Raw genomic sequence first — 19,162 nt, forward strand, 5'->3', positions numbered from 1 at the left:
AATCAGACATGCACACAAAATAATTCAGCCTGTTTGAAGGACGTGCAGAGCTTTAACAGTCCCTGGACTTGCTGAGGTTTGACCACAGGAGGGCAACAGGATCCAAAAGCAAAATCAAGCTATTCTGGACACTTTGAAAGGAAATGCAATTAATGTTCAAGAAGGCATCTACAATTGATTTTTTTTTCTTTTGATTGTGAGTTTCTGCAGGACTGAAGTGACAGGATCTGCTAGTTTCTAAATTTAAAATAGCAGATAGCTTCATGGGGTGAGATTCTCACAGCTACTCTTATACTCCAAAACCAGCTTTTTAAGGTAAGAAATACACAAAAACATGCACACTGAGCCTGTCATCAGGATTTGTGATCGAAAAAAAGCAGTTGCGAGGTGTGTGTACTGGAGCAACATCCTCAAAAGCCATGGTGTGTTTCTCAGAGGCTTAAGTGCGTGCTGCCCACCTTTGCCTAAGAGCTTACACGGTGCAGAAGCAGAGTGCTACAGCTGTTGTGGTGGTGGTGCTGTTTCCAAGAAGTTTTTAGAGGTGTAAAAATTACTGGGAAATAAAAATGTGCAATAGCTGGACTGAAAGTAGGAAGGGAAGGGTGAGAAAGTCATCACAGTGTATTTCAAAGGAGGAGGAGCTGACTGATGCTCCCTGGTCACACTGGGCTGCCCAGAGGCTGTTCCTGCCGGGCTCTGCCAAGTTGCCAGCACAGCACATGCACCTGCACCCCATAAACGATTTCACAGAAGCACAGAATCAACTGTGTTTGAAAAGAACTCTGAGACATCGACTCCAACCTGTGACCCAACAGCACTGTGTCACCTAGACCATGGCACTGAGTACCACATCCAGCCTTGCCTTGAACACTTCCAGGGACGGTGACTCCACATCTCCCTGGGCAGCCCATTCCAGTGTCTGACCACCCTTTCTGTGAAGAAATGCTTCCTGACGTCCAACCTAAACCGCCCCTGGCACAGCTGAGGCTGCATCCTCTTGCCCTGTCAGTGGTTAGCTGGCCAAGTCCCACCCGGCTACGACCTCGTTCCGGGGAGCTGTAGAGTGTTAAGGTCACTCTCGAATCTCTTTTTCTCCAGCGTAAATACCCGCAGCTGTCTCAGCCGCTCCTCAGATGGTTTTTTCCAGACCTTTCCCTAGCCCTGCTGCCCTTCTTTGGACCTGCTCCAGCATTTCAATATCATTCCTGAATTGAGGGGCTCAGAACAGGACACGGCACTCAAAAGTGTGGCCTCGCCAGTGCCCAATACAAGGATACAATCAGTGTCCTGGTCCTGCTGGCCACACTATTGCTGATGCAGACCAGGTGTCACTGGCCCTCTTGGCCACCAGGGCACGCCTCGGCTCATGTTCAGCCGGCTGCCGACCAGCGCATTTCTCCCTAGTGTCCACTAGAAACTACGAAAAGCGCCTTAAATCGGCACAGTACGGGGAATATCCCGCGTGGCGTGTGGCGGCCCCGGGGTTCCCGCGGCCCCTCACGGCCCGGAGCACCCCGAGGGCGCCCGCCCTGCCTGGCACCGGAAGTGACGTTGCCGCTCGCGCGAAGCTATTGCCCGCTCTACGGGATGACGTCATGCCCTCAATTCAGCCCCCCGCTCCTCAATAGGCACAGACGGACGGGTGGGTAATGAACTGGTGATGACCTCTGGCCCCGCCACAGCCGCCCGGCCCTGCCCTACGCCGCCCCTTCCCACCTCGGGCCGCGGGAGCGGCCGAGACGGTGACAGCCGGTGACAGTCACGGCGGGCCGGGAGCGCGCAGGCCTCTCTGCCATTCCTGCCACACTCTATATGGCCGCCGGACACCGCACCCTCCCCCGTCCCAGCAGCCCGTGCGCACGCCCCCCTCACCGCTCTCCCCGTTCCCAGGGTGCCCCGCGCGGCCCCGCCGGAGCCGCAAGATGGCGGACACAATGAGGGGGAGCCGCCTCTCTGCGGCCTGATCGCGCCGAGCCCGCCGAGCCCACCGCCCTCCGCCGCCCCGGCCGGCCCCTCACTGTCCCTCAGTGCCCCTCACCGCGCCGGCCCGCCCGTTCCCGCCGCCGCCCGGAGCCCCGCCCGGCTGCCCTCAGCGCCGCCGCCCTCGCTCGGCGCGGCCCGGCGGGCGGGATGAAGCTGACGGACAACGTGCTGCGGAGCTTCCGCGTGGCTAAGGTCTTCCGCGAGAACTCGGACAAGATCAACTGCTTCGACTTCAGCCCCAACGGCGAGACTGTCATTTCCAGCAGCGACGATGACTCCATCGTTCTCTATGACTGTCAGGAGGGCAAGTGAGTGGCGGGGCTGGGGGCTACGGCCTTCGGGGTCTGGGGCGATGGCTGGGGCACGGGGCTGTGAAGGGCTTTTGGGGACGAGCTGTGCCCACAGGTCTGGCCGGTGAGCTTTAACTTGAGCTTCTCTCTTGTTGGTGTTTAGCATAAGCTTGTGAGTAGAACCACAGCGGCAGGGATGGCAGCAGCGTGGGTTTGCCTGCTCTGCGGGTGTACTTGTTACCTTGGTAGGCTGGAGACTGGTGTTGATTTCCTAAGTGTACGCGAAAGTTCACTTCTCTGAGATCTAAACAGTTGCTAAGCCGAGAGGGTTCAGTCTGGTCACATTTCCCGGTCTCGAGATTGCTGCAGGAATGAAACTTGACTTCTCGGGCTTCCCTGGGCTCAAGTCTCCCTAATTAATGAAGAAGTGGTTGTTGTGAGCAATGTGTAGATGTGCCCTTTTAATGCCTCATTTGAGTGTAACTTCTTGTCTAAATGCTTTAAGCCAAAAGGTGCAGATGGTGTGGCATGTCCCGTTGTACCTTCTAAAAAACTAACGGTGTTTTCCATAAAACCCAGTTCCTACGTGGTGTCTTGGATCTGCAGGCAAACGTGTTCCTCTGTTTTAAATTATTTTTTCTAGTTGTGTCCTTATCTGTAAAGCACAGCTGAAATACGTGCGATTTGCCTGTGTCTTCAATCATTGTCTTCGTTTAAATGTAGTCAGTCAAGGTGGTGATTGACTTCTGTTACCTAAGGGTAATGAGTTGAGGGTGTGTTTCTGTTTCTTATTTAACTGTCTGGTTTTATATTTCTTCTGCCATTGATCACACGGTGCTCATCTTGTTTTTTGGATAAACTCTCAGAAATTTGCAGAGCACTTGAGATCTGGTGCTCCTGTACAGAAGATGGAAACCTGCACCCAAGGGCGTTTGCAGCCTGTGAGAGTTGGAACAATTTAAACCAAATGATGTCCTTATGAAATTAAAATCTTTCTTTGTACATATGTGTGTTTGTCTGCTTTAAATTCCTTCAGGTTTTAAGTTTTACATGTGCTTATTGGTGTCGAGATGTAGTTCTGAGATTGTTGGTTGTTTTGGGGTTTTTTTGAAAAGTCAGGATTGGGAAGCATGACATCCACAGAATGTGGAAGGAAAACCAATGTGTGTATTATAGGACAGGGAATGGAAAGGACAGGGTAATGTGGGAATGAAAAAAGAAATGGCTTGGGAGTGTCAAGATAGAGATATATTAGTGTTGTATATATTTTCTAGTAAACCAGGTATTCCTAACCCTCCTGCTTTTCCGAGCAGGCCAAGACATCATACCTGCTGGGAGGAAAGATTGCCTCCTGCATTTCCTCTTAATTTTGTGGCACACCTATTATATATTACTTTAGACTTCTGTGTAGTTTGATTGCTTTACACATTAAAGCTGTTGGTGTTCCCCATCTGCTGGAATGAACTCTGACGTGAAAATATTTAGTTTTTATTTATGTAAGAGCAGGTGACGGTATACATATGGAGTGTGCCATGGATCGGATCCCAGATTTTAATTATCTACAGTAGGAGCAGGGCTGACTGATGTTAATGCAGATGGTATTGATTGCTCTTCCCCTTTCAAACTTGTAAGGAATAGTTTGGTGGGTTGGGAGGCATTTGGCCCTTTCATTCCAATCTCCATCTAATCCTGAAGTGCTTTATATAGTCAGAGGGTTTGCTTTAATTAAGTTAAATGTAAATCAGTGGTCCTCAACTGCCGTGCTGTGGGGCAATGAAAGTAGTTTCAAGGTAACTTCTGTGTAGGTTCTCTAGTGGTTATAAAATTTTAAAATTATTTGAAAGCTTCTCATGCACTATCATCTGGCTTAAAAGAATAGCTGTGATTTTTTTAGGGGTAACAAGGGATGCAGGACACACTTGTTCTCTAACCTGGAAAGTGTTGCTTTGAATTACTTTGTCACTGGAAATTCATGGGAAGATGATATTTCGGGTCTCTGAGTAATCATTGTTGTGGCAGTTTCAGGCTTGTAGTTGGTTTATTTTTCCTTATAAATCACAATTTCAAGAGCCTGGAGCTCTCACCTGCTTGGATATAATGGCCAGGAGGAAATTAAGTGCCCTGCTTACTGAGGTTCAATGTAGGATACCCTATTTCATCAAATGGCCTGAAAATTAATGCCTTTCCCTGTGTAAAAATGGGAAAATTTGGTGTGTGTTCTCTGTTAATGAGCAGTACTGCTGGTAGAATTAAAATGCAGCTGTTTGACTGTACTTTAGGAGTATTCTCACCTAGTTTGCTTTGTTTTCCACACCAAGATGAGTTGTACAGCTCTGTGAGAGTGTATCCAACCCCGTCTTGGTGATTTTCAGCTTCTGACTGTGTCAGGACAGTTGAAACAGTGCTGTGTAGCCAAGGGCTGACAGGACAAGATTATCTGCTTATCATACTGTTCTGGGCTTAGGCAGCTGACATGAGCATCCCATAATTTTGGTCTCCGTATTCCACTTCTATTTCAAAGTGTGAAAACAAGTAAATTATTATTAAATTTTTACCCATCCTGCAGCACCAAATCCCTCCACAGTTGGTTGGCTCAGAAGCATAACTAAAGAGGCTCAGTGGAGTCTGTTTGGACTTAAGGATTGTGAAAACTTAGGAAACAGTTGTGTATTGGGATGTACAGCAATGCCTGGAGCTGGGAACAGCTTGGCTGCACATCGGTGACCCTGCTATGATAGAATGGTGCTCTAGTAAAGGTGTTGCTTTATTTTTAGTGTATATCAGTTGTGTGCTATTGATACAATAAAGTGATAACTCCTGCTTAGTTGTGGTGTTTGCTGGGCACACCCATGTCCCTGGCTGTGGATGATGTTTAACCCACAGCAGCAGTGATTCAGTCCGAGGCATGGATGATATTACAAACTTTGCCTGTGTTTTGTTTCATCTTTGTAGCAGATTTGACTGAGATCTTGTATTTTTCTTTGTCAATATTTCTTTGTTTATAGGTGGGCTGGATAGATTGACCTTGGAATTGTTTAGTGATTGTGGTTTGTTGTTAAATAGTACTTAGTTTTCTTGTTTGTGTTTAAAATAGTTGAGTGGCAACAGGTCTTAAGTGCAGTGACATGCTTCTGTTTGTATTGGTTTACATGAGAGCTTCACCTTTTGTAGAACACAGAACTCTTTTTCCTTCTTTTTGGTAAATGTGCTTTTGTCTGTCTGTTGATCTTTATTGTCTCTGTCTATATTAATTTATTCTAAATAGATCTTCTAAGGTTTAAACTTGTAATAGAAAACGAAAAAACAAACTAGGAGAATATAATATATATAGTATATTTTGAGATTGGGTTTTTTTACTTGGTTTGTTGTTGAGTTTTATTCCCACCAGATTGGTCAACAGCATAGCTGAGGTAACTTCAGAAAACAGTGTGGGGAAGTATATCATGCATAATGTTAGCATGTCAAACTTTAAATTAGGTGTGTTTTTTTCAGTGTGTGACATGTTTGGATCTGAAGAACAATTTAAAAAACTGCTGGAGGAACTGGGGAAGAATGAGTCGAGTTTTGGTTTGTGGTGCAGGTGGTGTGTGGCTTTTCACTTGCTATGTTGGCTTTCACTTCATGGGAATTTGTCCCCAACAGTTTGTTTGAAGTCAAAGCCCGATGGCTTCTACTGCTTGAGAACTGATATTTAAGAATGTATGTCTGGGTTTTTTTCTGATACGAAAAGTCTCTGAGTTGTGCTCTTGTTTGGGTGTGTCAGGTTGAGCTAATGAAGAAAGGAAAAGGTCCAGCATAATAAGAATGTCTTGTCTGAGGGTGTAGTCTGACAAACTTTTCTCTTGGCAGCAGTATTGGTTTCGACTGCTCCTGCTGTTTGTTTCCGTTCCCATGCTGTTGTCTTTGGTCGTGTGGGTAAAATATTTTGTGGGCCTGTGTAATAACCAGAGTTATGAATTTCTGGATTAAAAATAGCTCCTGGAAGAGATGGTGTTTCTGGTGTTGATCAGTATCCTTGTTGGTCCACTGCCCAGCTCTGAAACCTTCGTGCTCCCTCAGTTGAGGATGAAAGGGGAAGGAGGGTGGTGGAGACATTGCGCTGCTCAAACAGGCACTGCTGCTGTGAAATACCCTTATTAGCCAGCTGCTTCTAAGCTTACTCTGCAGTTTAAATTTCTCAGACTGCAGTGCATTACCTGCTTACCCCAAAAACCCAGTTCTGTAGGCTCTGTTCACTCTCAGAGAGTGTTTTTCATTCTGTTGCAAAATGTTAAATTTGAGTTTGCTGCCTTACAACTGGATACAAGCATAACTCTGCAGTGGTTTGGAAAAGTCCCTGTGTTACTATGTCTGTTACAGATGACTGGTGTATAGATGTGCCTGGGTTCATACCCCATGAACGAGACACCCTGTTCTAGGTTTTGAAGTAACAGAGAACAAAGACAAATTATACTCAATCTTAAATAAGCAGCACATGAATAGGAGATTTGAATGGGCAAGGGCACAGTAAGGCAGTGCTGCTTGCTGTGCTTATTACGTTAGCTCCTGCTTTTCTTTTTGCAGTAGATATCGTAGGCAAAGGACTTTTTGGAGGAGACACATGCATTTTGCCAGTGTTAGAGAGAACTTCTCAAGCCTAGGGATAGTCTTGGAGAAAACAAACAAAACAAAACAAACAAAATCCTTGTTTGAAAATCAAATGCAAAAGCTTTTCTTTCTTTGTATAAAAACATCTGACTTCTTGAAACAGTGATGTAATGCCTCAGTGGGAACAGGCCTTGTTGATAGGAGTTTTGTTTTGAGATTTTTGTTGCAGAGAGTGCAATTATTTCTGCTTCCTCCTGACAGACCAAAGCGGACCCTGTACAGTAAGAAGTACGGAGTGGACCTCATCAGATACACACATGCTGCCAACACTGTCGTGTACAGCTCCAACAAAATAGATGGTAAGTGATCCACTGGAGTGGAGCATATTCATCTCCGTACACTACATGTCTGGATAAGCAGTGCTAAAGATTTGGGAAAAAGGTATAACAACTCTTCAGTATTGAGAACTCTGTCAGAGGTGGGAATTAATGTCCAGCACTAATGCACAGCTTGGTGCTAATCCCTTGAGCCTCTTTACGTGTTTTGTTCATTGCTGCCATAACTGAGGGGTTAAACATTGTTAGGGAGATAAAACCTGGGTTCTTCATTGTGCTGTTCAGTTGGTGTTGGTATCTGTCAGTGCTGTCATCGGCCTCTGCACCTTCATTTCTTACTTGTGAGTGAGGTGGAAGGAGCAGCTGGGCCAAATGCCATAGCTCTGGTACACACAGTTCAGCTGTAGAGGAAGGGAGGACAAGAGCTTCAGGTAACTCAGCAGATCACCAGCCAAGCCTGGAGGAGGGCACAGAGCTCAGTCATGGTTTTGTTTGTTGTAGTCAATGTCTAAGAATTTTGCAGTGACCAAGTCTCTTAGCACAGCGCTTTACAAATGGGTTTTAACACTATACTTGTAGACTCATAATTTCCGTAGTAGAGGTTTTGGTTAGGTTTTTCCTTTGCAGAGATGAAAATAGTAGACATGCTGGTGCCTTGTGATGTGTGCTGGGCTACTAAAGAAATTTCAAAGGCTGTGAATTTAGAGAAGATGGAAGTTAAGAGTTAGGAAGTCAGATTAAACTAGAACAAGCTGGGTCTGAAACTAGAGGAACAAGGAAGTCTCTGCCAGAATTGGATTTGAAGGATTAAAAGTGTCACAGGAAGCATGTGCCTTTTTAGTCTGTTTTAGAACCTACTTTTTTTTTTTAATGCTGTTATTACTATGTGTCACATTTTTTATTTGGCTGTTATTTAATTTACAATAACTAATAATTAACAATTCAGTGAAGCATTTTAATGCCATTTTGAGTACTGAGTTTTTGTTTATAAGCACTGGTAAGACTTAAGTCTTCCTGCCTCAGGGTAGCATTATGGTGAACACTTAATTAGAAGAAAAGGAAGAGAGACAATGTGAAAATGAGAATGTTGCTGTTACAGATTGTAACCTAAATAAAACCAACAGTGTGTTCTTTAGGAGTTCTGTAGTCCCTAATGCATGTGGTCATGGGCAAGGTGCGTTGTATTAACCTGTTTTGCAGGTATTGGGAGGGAAAGTTACCTCAATGCAATAGGAATGCTGGTGCTTGTTTCCAAGCATTTTTTCTGTTGAATTGCTACCAATTTACTTGTGAAGATTTCCTCAAGACATCTGGACTTATTTCCTGTTGCCTGATTCCAGGCTGAGGTAGTAGTTTGTACAGTTTGAGGGTCTATGATACCACCCGGTACAGGAGATAACTGTACAGGCCACTGCCTTGCCTGGGACAGAGCACTGCCAGCAGTGAGCATCAGAAAGGAGCACAATTCCCCAGTGCTTCCTCTGTAGCAAAGGAGGATGGAATTCTGCATGGATACTTCGGAGATCAGGTAATGACCGTTCTTGCAGGAAAAACAAGAGATGACCCTTAATAGCAAGTTTGAAGCATGTTGGTTCTATCCATTACAGGATGTGACACTGGTGTTAGGGATTTATATTTTGGATAATCACCTCAGGTCACTCAGAGCCTTTCAGACCTGTCTGTCATCAGTACCACATTTCCAGCTTGTTCAATCACCTTCAGTTTACTCGTGAAATACTGGAGGGTAGTTTAGACCTCTGATCTCAGCTTGATGACCAACCTCAGGCAAAAATGAGAACTTGATAATTTTTTCACAGATAGAAACTTTTACTGAATGAGCTTTTTCAAACATTCTGAACACGGTAGCCCCTCTGACTGTCAAAATGCCCAGTACATGTTGCATCCTCTTGGCACATGTTCTTCTGAGTCAAAAATGTCCCTGACCCTCAGCAGGACTTGTTGTTCCAGCAGTACAGAGTCTGCACATAAAGATTAAAAAGTGGCTTCTGTCTTTTAATAATTGTTTCCTCTTAGAAGGATTTCTTTTAATTTTTGGGAAGTCTCTAAAGCATCTTCCAGAATTGTAGGCTACTCTTGGTATGTTCAGCTGCTGCTCTCATCTATTTGATTTATGTTTAAGCTTGCTTGAAGTGCACTAAGCTGTAGATTACTCTGTCCTCTTCTTAGAACTTAGCTGCTGTAAGTGCAGAGAAAGTATGAAGCTGTTGATTGTCAGATTAAACAAAAAGAGAGATTTGCTAGTTTTTAATGGTCTTGTCCTAGGTTTGAAGTTGCTGGTTTTATCTTTAGCTGAGTGCCAGAATTTGTACATTTCCTGTGTGTACTGCTTAGTTGGAGGTTTGTTTGTTGAATGTGTATGTAGGAAAGAGAGCAAGGTTTGTGCTGCAAAAGGTTACAAAGTGGTAGTATCTACTCTGTAAATTTAATACTCTCCATTTTGTGAGAACGATGGAATAAAACCTGCTGCTACTTAAATTTTAGCACCTTTGAAATTACCTTGCATAAATCACGTGACAGTTTTTTTTTTTTAATGTACCATAACTTCAGACTAGGGGAAGTATCTTTTCCGCTTGCCTAATTTTCAGTTCTGCTTATAAGAACTGAGTTGATTGATGTCTGTTTCTAACTTGATTCTCTTTCAAAATCTTATTTGAAATTAAATGACCAGACTACTCTTGCTCTATGGAGCAAGTTTCGGATAACTGTGATCACTTTCAGATAACCTTGGGCTAGTGGTATAATAAAGCTTGTGGCTTGTTTATGTTTCAGACACAATCCGATACCTCTCCCTGCATGACAACAAATACATTCGCTATTTCCCGGGGCACACAAAAAGGTGAGATGTGGCTTGGGAACAAGACAGGAGAAATTGAAATAAGAATGGTAATGGGCTTGAGTTCCATTACACTTGGTTCATGCTGCTTTTTGCTTTGTTCAGTTGTGAGTTTGTACACAACTGTTGGGGTGGGTGTTGCTCCATTCACTTTGGTTTGTCTGTAATGCATGTGTTTTTCTGTATTGCAGAGTGGTCGCTCTTTCAATGTCTCCAGTGGATGATACTTTTATTTCTGGATCTCTGGATAAAACTATTCGACTTTGGGATCTCCGCTCTCCAAATTGCCAGGTAGGTTATAAAATTCATGTGCATAATGTGTTGAATTTTCAGTTGGAAGGATAAAAAATGGATGTGTGTTTGTGACAAACTAAAAATACTGCCAGGAGTGTGTGCTGCTGATTTAGTGTTGACACATTCCTGAAGGAGCCTGGATCAGGAATCTCTGTGCAGTGTGTATATGTCACATTGTGTAACACCACTTGCTCTCACCTGTGTCTCTGCTGGAGAGCCACTGGGGAGGGCAAGAAATAACACCCACAGCTGATGAAACAGGAGAAGGGCTGGGTGTCATCAGCTTGTTCATCAGGCTGCTACCTTATGCAGAGGGTGTTCTCTCAGAGCTGGCATCCCTCCTGTGTTGCGAATTCATCTTGTCTGAGTGTTTGTAGTGTGTGTCTAAAATTGGTGCCTTGATGCAGTTAAATTTCATGAAGAAACTGATGATCTAAAGTAACACAGCAGCCATATGGTCTGCCAGCTCCTTGCATCACCTCTATTATTCATCAGAACTGTTTGTGAGCAGATTTGACTTGATAGCAAGACAGAGCCCTATTTGTTTTTGTTTACCTTTTTTGCTGGAATACTTTACTTTTTTTAGTGGAAGCAGGCTTGTTAGGGCTGAGAAAAATACAAGAAGTGGCAGCAGTGGCAGGAATGAAAGATTGGAAGTACAATCTCAACCTTTAGTGGTCATGAATTGTTTTGTCCTGGCATCTGGATACACTGTGTTGTGCTCTCATATTTCCTCATCTCTCCAGGACCATTTTGCTAATGAGAGAGGGCTCTTTGCTTATTCCAGGTATTGGAACTATAAATGAAGGAGAAAGAAAAAAGTTACATTTCTCACAAAATGTCATCGTTCTTCAAACCAAGCCTTTTCTGGCAGATCTTAATTTTGGGGTTTTTTGGGGGGGAGAATACCTTTAACTACAGTGTGTAGATTTCCCTTGGGATCAATCTCCATCTCCAAGTGACTGCAGATAAGATAGGGTTGTAAGTGCAGTAGCAATTCTATGATTTATGCTAATGCTTGAACTTGTGAGAATGGTAAAACTAGGATTTGTAACTGGAAGCTGCATCCAGTCAAGTTTGGGAAACAGGTTGAGGAAGTGTTCCTTGTAGTTTTCAGTTGGTCCGTGAGATGGCAGCCATACTGCCTGGAAATACTCCCAGGAAACCAGAGCTGGCCCACTCACCAGAGCATTGGCTGAGCTCACTGCTTTACCTTCAGAGACCACAGGGAAAACTGACCTGCGAGGGAAAGAGGAGAAGCAATAAAATCTCTAGACTTTTATCTAGAGGGGAATGCAGAAAGAAAAAAACAGAAACTTGTTAAATGTGTTATGGATTTAATCAAAGATGTGTTCTTGTTTATGTACATACATTTAATAAAAACGTTTGACTAACATGCGCAGACTTTTAGTCAGGATACATACAGAAAATTACATATTTTGTTGACTTTTACCAAATTTTCTCAAGTGTTTCCTACTATGTCACTTAAGAAAAATGTAACATTTAAAATAAGCACTTGTAGTTACTTATCAGTTTTAATATGTAAGGTCTGTTGGCTTCCAGCAGGTATGAGGTTTCATTAAATAGGCATGTAAAGCTCACCAGTGATTTTCCCTTGCTTTCAAAGTACTTCTTTTTCCCTCTTGTGCAGCCACAAGTGGTAGAGCATTGCTGTTGATCCCAGCCAGCAGTGTTTTGTGGTGCTGCCTGGTATGGTTATTAACAGCCATATGAGCCTCCCTTCTCTGGGGACTTTTGGAGTGCATGACACCTTGAATGAGGTTTTGTTTTATTTTGGTGTAAACTTTGTCACTGAAGGAAATGGGAAGCTCTGCGTGATGGTGTGAAGTTGAGAAAGCTGAGTTCTGAACCTTTGTGAAACCTCAATATATACAACTGAAACTAATTTTTTCCGCCCCCAGTGCACTGTCCTGCTCACAGTGGACTCAGAGGGTGGTGGCAGAAATGGGAGCATCAGTCTTGGAAAATAATTCTGGCTGTTTTTATTTCTAGGGTTTAATGCATCTCCAAGGGAAGCCAGTGTGTTCTTTTGACCCTGAAGGATTGATTTTTGCTGCTGGAGTCAATTCTGAAATGGTGAAGCTTTATGATCTCCGTTCTTTTGACAAGGTGATGTACCCTAACTTCCCTTCTTACAGCTTGTATCTTGCAAGAATTAATCTAAACTCAGTGCTCAGAGGCTGGAGTTGTGTACTTGAGCTTACTGTCTGGGATGCCTCCTTGGCATCCAGAGAGTTCTTACTAAGCACACATCTCATGGACAGAAAGAGATACAAATCCTGAGGTACACTCATAACCAGTGTTAAAGTGGTAACTCTTGAACCTGCTCCAAATTCCAGTTTAGGCTCTTTATTGTGCAGTTTTGGCCTTTCTTTCCTTGCTGATTATTCTGGAAGAACACTGGCAAAGTTGAGCCAGGACTGTCAGAAAGGATGGAAATTTCAAAGGAAACTGTACTGATGTGGGCAGCTGAACAGAATAAGCACTGAGCGTTGTTAGGTCCATGGTTTTCAAAACTCAGGTGATGATTGCATTGGCTCAAACTCTTTAACTTCATTTAGCAAGCTTGTTCAAAAACCTATTCCTACCTTAATTTAATTTGTGCTGTTGGTTGTGGTAGAGTACGAAACTGTTGGATTGAATCAGCCTGTTGCACTCTTTTTTGTTTTGGAAACTGGATTCATATGTTGAAACTTAAACATGCAGGGACATGTTTGCCTTGACACCATCTTTTGGTATCTCAGGGCTAAGAATTTTCTTTTTAAAAAATCTGTAATGTTTTCCTGCACTATGGTTAAAAACAGATTCTTGTTAACAGCAATGCAGAGTTTTCCTCATATTTCTCATATCTTCCTTCCCATTTGCTCTCTGTAGGGGCCATTTGCCACGTTTAAGATGCAATATGACCGAACATGTGAGTGGACAGGCCTGAAGTTCAGCAACGACGGGAAACTCATCCTCATCTCCACCAACGGCGGCTTCATTCGGCTGATCGATGCCTTCAAAGGAGCTGTCCTGCACACGTTTGGGGTGAGCATGCTGCCTGAGGTTCTTGCTGGAAAACTTGGTGTTAGTTTGGGGAGCAGGTGCCCTTTGGTTGTGAGATTGCTGTGGACACGCTCTCTACTACATATTCTCCTGTTTTGTGCCATAGGGTTATAACAATAGTAAGGCTGTCACGCTGGAGGCATCATTCACACCAGACTCTCAGTTCATCATGATAGGTAAGATAATTCTTGGCAAGAATTCCAGTGCTCTGAAATTAGGCATGCTATGTAGGGCTAAAGCTGTGTCTGTTGGGAAACAGAATGTATTTAAATAATACAATGCAGCTGTAAGCTTTCTTTGGACTGACAATGTTCTGTTTTGTTAGATTGCTCAGTGTTCTCTAGACTGAAATACAAAAAAGCCTGCAAGAAGTCTTTTATTTTCTTATATATAAGTGCTGTTCCAAAATAGATAAGAAACCAGGAAGCTATTGTAGTGTGGGTCAGTTTGTTAGTGGTCCTTTCCCTCGTGGGCTGCCTCACAGCCTTTGGTGGCTGTGTTGTGGCCGTCCCCTGTTTCTTGATGACCAAAGCATGTGTTTGTGCTTGGGTGAGTGGTCTTGTATCTTGGTGCATTTGTACACCCCCAGGGGTGTTCTGAACTAGTGACATTATGGGGCAGCTGCAGTTTGTTCATGTGGCTCTTGTAAATCCCCATGTCTGTGGAACAAGCCTTAACCCTTGATAGAAGCTGTAGGCATCAGCCTGGTGCCTCCCAGTGTATGATTCCCCTGGCCCTCTGTAAGATGGAGTCCTGAGAGAAGCAGGTGGCAAAAATCAGCCTGAAATTCCTGTACAGCCTGGTGCTGCACCTTGGGCACCCAAGCAAAATGAGCTCTTCAGTCACCTGCTCCCCAGTGGGACCTGTGGACACAAGTCAGATGAGTCTATGTGGTGCTTCCCCTTCCTAGGACTTAATTTTTTGTTCTTATTTCTATGACCGATATATCAAATACATTTAACTTTGTGGTAATTTTGTATCCAGATCCTCATTTTTCCAGTATGAGTGATAGTCTTGGCAAAACTTCATTTCTTTTGTTCTGGCTGAGAACTTCCTGATTGCAGAGAAGAGGGGTGGAGTTTTGTTTAGTTTGTCTCTGGAGAGCACTTTATTGCACATATTTACCTTCCTGTTTTGCTCATCCAAATTAAAACAGTAGTAGAAGTTCCAAACCACTTATTCCTGTTCAGTTTTTACATATGGTTAAGTTGCAACTTGTACTTTGTAGGTTTTCTTTTTTTTTTTTTTTCCTGAAAGGCTACAGGCATAAATACAGAAGCAGAAGAAAATGCTTTGCATTTTTATTAGGAATCCTATTTAAAGTGAGTCTAAAGCAGAAATAAATTATAAAAATATAAAGTTCTCAGAGTTTGAAAAATGTCATTTTAAAGTGAAAATTTTGTCCCATTATAGTAATGTGGAGAGTAGATATCTCCAGGGGAGCTTCTGGTATTTGGCTTAGTGCATTGAAATCTGGTTACCTTCCATGGTAAAGGCTTTGGTTTGATTCTGTGCCCACTGAGTGAGACATTTACCTGTGTCTGAACTGAGAACTTGTGTGAACAATGACTCTTTTCCCAGCACTTGGCCTCTGCGCATTGGTAAAGGTTGGCCAGGGTCTCTCCTCCACAGCTGAAGGTGTCAGCTCTCTTTTCCTATTGGGTGACAGTAGTTAACATCTTTGCCTGAATAGTGTTGCCCTGTTGTGTAGTTGAGCCTCTGCAGTGCAAAGGTGCAAACCTGCTGTTTGGATACAGGTGTTTTAACTGTGATGTTTTGTATGCGCCCTTGTGACACTTAGAAAATTTTAAAGATTGTGTTACGAAGTTGAGACTTGCCTGTTCCTAAAGTTCTGACAGAAAAACATGTTCTTCCTTTCCTCTGCTGACCTCTCCAGTGCATCTTGTATATCTTGTTTTCCACTCTTGCCTTCAGGTTCGGAGGATGGGAAGATCCATGTTTGGAATGGAGAAAGTGGGATGAAGGTGGCTGTGCTAGATGGAAAACACACAGGTCCTATAACCTGTCTGCAGTTCAATCCAAAATTCATGACTTTCGCTAGTGCATGTTCCAATATGGTAAGGAATTGAGCTTTAAGTTCCTCTGAGCTCCATGAGGTGCTGACCCTTCCAGAGATTAATCTGAGAAGGCTCAGTGCTTCTCATGTGTACTTGCAGAAGGTGGCAGCTCCTACAGGGTGTTGTAGGAGAGAATTGTGTTCTGCTATGAAAAGATGTTTTCTTTCCTCCTCTCTAGGCCTTCTGGTTGCCAACTATTGACGATTAATTCCTCCGCTGCAGCTGCTGTCGGATGGCTCCCATACTGCTGACAGCAGCACGTCATTGCAAACATAGTTTTGGAATTGCCTACATCTCCTAGACTGTGTTCCTGTTCCTGCATATTTTCCATGTCTTACCTTGATCTACAGCATTCCGTTGTGAGGACTGCTCCTCTTGGCCTCCTGGCACCCTCAAGAAGCAGCATGCTACAAGTTCTTACTTCCAGTCCATGCCCAGCAGGCTTTAGCTCAAGATGGAACTGACACAGTGTTATTTCTTAGAGCCGTGAAGTCTGTTTTATCTACAAAATGATTGTGGCATTTTTTAAAGCTGTAATTATGTGTTTTCCTGCTGTAAATGCACAAGGCTATTGATGTTCCAGCGTGGAACATGCAGTTCCTTTCCATAGGTGCATGTTTTTAACGTCTGGGATCTCTGGTTTCACTGCAGTCCACAGATGCAAATACTTCTGTGCCAAATGTGAACACTGACAGTTTTCAACAGCAGATGCTGGATTCTCTTGCAGTGGAACATGCACCAGAAGTGTGGGTAGCTGTGAATGTACCTCATACATCTTGTCATCCTTTATTTTGGCAATTTAGTGTGCAACTGCAGAGGTTTCATCCACTGTCAGAGGTTGCCAAAGCCTCCCTGCTGCTTGCTGTGTCAACATCCTGGAGGCACAGACAGCACTGCTGAGGTCCGGCCAGTGTCCCGAGCAATAAAGGAGTCTGTCAGCAGGAGGACGGAGAAACCACACTGAGACTGAAAGCACAGTCTGCCTGTGTATCTTCGTTATGTACCATCTTGGCTGATCTTACTTGTAAATATCATGGGGTGGGTGGGCAGTGGGAATGGGCCATATTTTTTTACTTTTAGATAAAAAAGAATATGATGTGGGCCAGTAATGTGAGGTGTCTAGGCTGTTTACTTTCACCAATGCAGTTTTCTGCCCCCTGGTCTGTAAATAAGCTCCATGAAATTCATCCTACACCAGGCTTAGACCTGTATCCCTTTGTTGGTAAAACTGACATGTGAGTAGTCCATCACACAGTTTGGCACTGGTCTGCAGATTCCAGTGATAGCTCCAAAAGAGCAATGCATTCTTGGTCAGATGGTGTGTTCAGAAATTAACTTTAAAAATCTTAGGCATGACTGTGCTGACTGCTTTGCTGTCGCCCTGCTCCAAGGAATGGCCCTGCACAGAGATGGGGAAGGACGTGCTCTCCTGCCTCAGGGGCTCGTAGCACAGAAAAGCTGGCAGGCTGGTCTTCAAGCCCAGTCCCAGTTTCTTTTTCCTGAAATACTGCTTCAGTGGGATGCATCCACCAGCAAGCTGGGACAGGCCTGGCGAAAATGTAGTGTTCACTGTATTCTTGCCTTTCCAAACACACTTGGGTTTGTGCTGGGTCACAGCTTGGGAAGTCTGTTCTTTCCCTTGCCCAGTCACATGTGCTTCCCTGCTCATAAATACAAAAAGCTGGCAAGGTGACAAGACAGTAATGGGCATGTTCTCGCTGTTCTCCAGTGCCACTCCAAACAGGCAAACCATGCTGCAGTGTTTTCCTTAGGTCAGTTGTCCTGATGTTCCCTGTGCAGCAAAGTTCATCTCAGCTGTATACAGTTCAACATCATGACTCCCTGGAAAAGTAAATGCCTTGCAGAACAGCTGTTTCTGTTTTGCTTTTTCTTGCCTTTTTTTCCCCACTCCCAGTCCCTGTCCATGGAAAGGTGCTGTGCCAAGAGCTGGGGATTGGCACTGAGCGTTTCTGAGCTGCTGGGTTTGGCTCAGGTTGCAGCACTTGCCTGTGGCAGTGCAGGAGCACGGCCCACACGGGGCAGGCTCACACCGTGGGCTCCATCTGTGCTGTGGTTGTGGCTCTGCTGCTGCCACACGGGGCATTTCTAACCACAGGTCTGCAATGTGAGTTGGCCATCCTCCAGCAGGGTGAGGGATGCTTTCGCTCTGTCACACAGGCCTCTGCTGGAGATGCAGATGAGAGGTTCATGCCATCCCTCTTCCTGTGCTGGCCCACCATTGCCTATAAATTATACTGCCCGTTGCAAAGGGAGGTGGTTTTCTCAGGCCTCAGCCACTTCAACTCAGCAGTGTTGCATTTCAGGCTGCTTGGTGCTATTTTACCTTCGTTGGTATTTGCAGTGCTTTGTAAAATACAGATATTTGGGGTTTGTAGTGTGCTTTAACAGTCAAACTTCAGCGTCCAGTAGTAAATTATCTTTGAGGTTTTTCAAGTCTTTTGCCTGAGGAAGTGAACAGATCGCCTCTGGCCATATTCCTTGTTACTGTTCATGGGGAAGCATTTGGAAGTCTTTTATTCTATAAAAGCTCTTTGTTAATGTGGTTTTGAACGCTTGTCTAGAGGTCGTTGTTCGGCTCTCTTCTGCTTGCAGTGTTGTAAAACATGGTATGTTGTGGCATGGAATGTTGAAGGAAAAGGGGACTGGAGGAGCGAGTGGTTTAGGAGGATACACACACAAGCACATCAGTGGCGTTCTGGAGTGAAGAGGGATGTTCAGGCTCATGCACAACAGCACTAGTTCTCCGTTCAGGGTGACAGCTGAGCGCCTTCCCGGGGCCCACTGCCACTCACACAGGCAGAGACATCCCTGTTGATGTAGCATGAAGTGCTTTCCATCTGGCTTTAAAAGAGGGGAATGTGCCAAGTGTTGTCAGGGAACTTGAGGATTGTGTGTTTCAGCCAGTTGGACAGGAAAGGTGAATAAAGCTTTTAGCTTTCAGCTTCTGCATGCTCCTCTAAGAGTCTCAGGGCTGCAATCCCTGTATTTAGGGCTGCCAGCTAATAAGAAACAGATCTGATGAAAAACAGCTTTCCCAGGTCTGACAGAGTGGCCAAGCAGTAAACAGCATTCCCCCTCCAAATCTGACATGTAAATTCCTTCCATGCTCTTTAGGATGAAGTGAAGACCTTTTTTCAAAACAAGGGGGAAATGAGATTCAAGAGCCCACCTCTAATTAGTAAGCAGTGTGGTGGCTGAGCATGTCTGCCTGTGTTATAGGAGATTTCAGGTGTAATTCTTCAAGTCAGTCTTGAAAGATTTTTATTACTTTATTGAAGCTCCCAGGTCCTAGATTAGTGCCCCAATTCCTCCTTTGGAGGGTGCAGGAGCAATTGAGTGACAAATTTGGAAGCAGCAGGGCATCTTTTCCAATGCCTCTTGGCTGCATTAGCACTTTAAGAGACTTCACCTTGGTTTTGGGTCAGGGGCAGGAACCTGGTGAACTTGTCAGAAACTGGTCTCTGTGGTCATGAGCTGCTATAGGGAGTCGGACCTCGGTGGTATTTGCCAGTGAGTGTAAATACGTAAAGTCAAATTATGCTTTGTCACAAAATACTACGTCTGTGGAGAATTCGGTGTTGTGGCTGTGACCAATAAATATTTTGTAGAGAGACCACTTGAGTGCTGTAAATTCTGCATTTGTCCAGTGTG

General features: G+C 44.3%; 1 protein-coding gene across 1 annotated transcript; it reads left to right on the plus strand.

Annotated features, from left to right (window-relative positions):
- Positions 1–1,907: 1,907 nt before the first annotated feature.
- Positions 1,908–19,127, plus strand: WDR82 (WD repeat domain 82). The gene is made up of 9 exons (XM_066326798.1): positions 1,908–2,291; positions 7,122–7,219; positions 9,986–10,052; positions 10,241–10,340; positions 12,357–12,473; positions 13,239–13,394; positions 13,519–13,588; positions 15,348–15,490; positions 15,669–19,127. The coding sequence occupies exons 1-9, from the start codon at positions 2,131–2,133 to the stop codon at positions 15,696–15,698; spliced, it is 942 nt and encodes a 313-aa protein (XP_066182895.1). The 5' UTR covers positions 1,908–2,130; the 3' UTR covers positions 15,699–19,127.
- Positions 19,128–19,162: the final 35 nt, after the last annotated feature.

The sequence above is a fragment of the Sylvia atricapilla genome, chromosome 11 (assembly GCF_009819655.1).
Source record: "Sylvia atricapilla isolate bSylAtr1 chromosome 11, bSylAtr1.pri, whole genome shotgun sequence".
In the NCBI taxonomy this organism is placed as follows: Eukaryota; Metazoa; Chordata; class Aves; order Passeriformes; family Sylviidae; genus Sylvia; species Sylvia atricapilla.

Coding starts and splice junctions, on each gene's coding strand:
- WDR82 (XM_066326798.1), top strand. CDS start 2,131: ATGAAGCTGACGGACAACGTGCTGCGGAGCTTCCGCGTGGCTAAGGTC. Junction 2,292..7,121: donor TATGACTGTCAGGAGGGCAA/GTGAGTGGCGGG, acceptor TCCTCCTGACAG/ACCAAAGCGGACCCTGTACA. Junction 10,341..12,356: donor TCCGCTCTCCAAATTGCCAG/GTAGGTTATAAA, acceptor TTTTATTTCTAG/GGTTTAATGCATCTCCAAGG.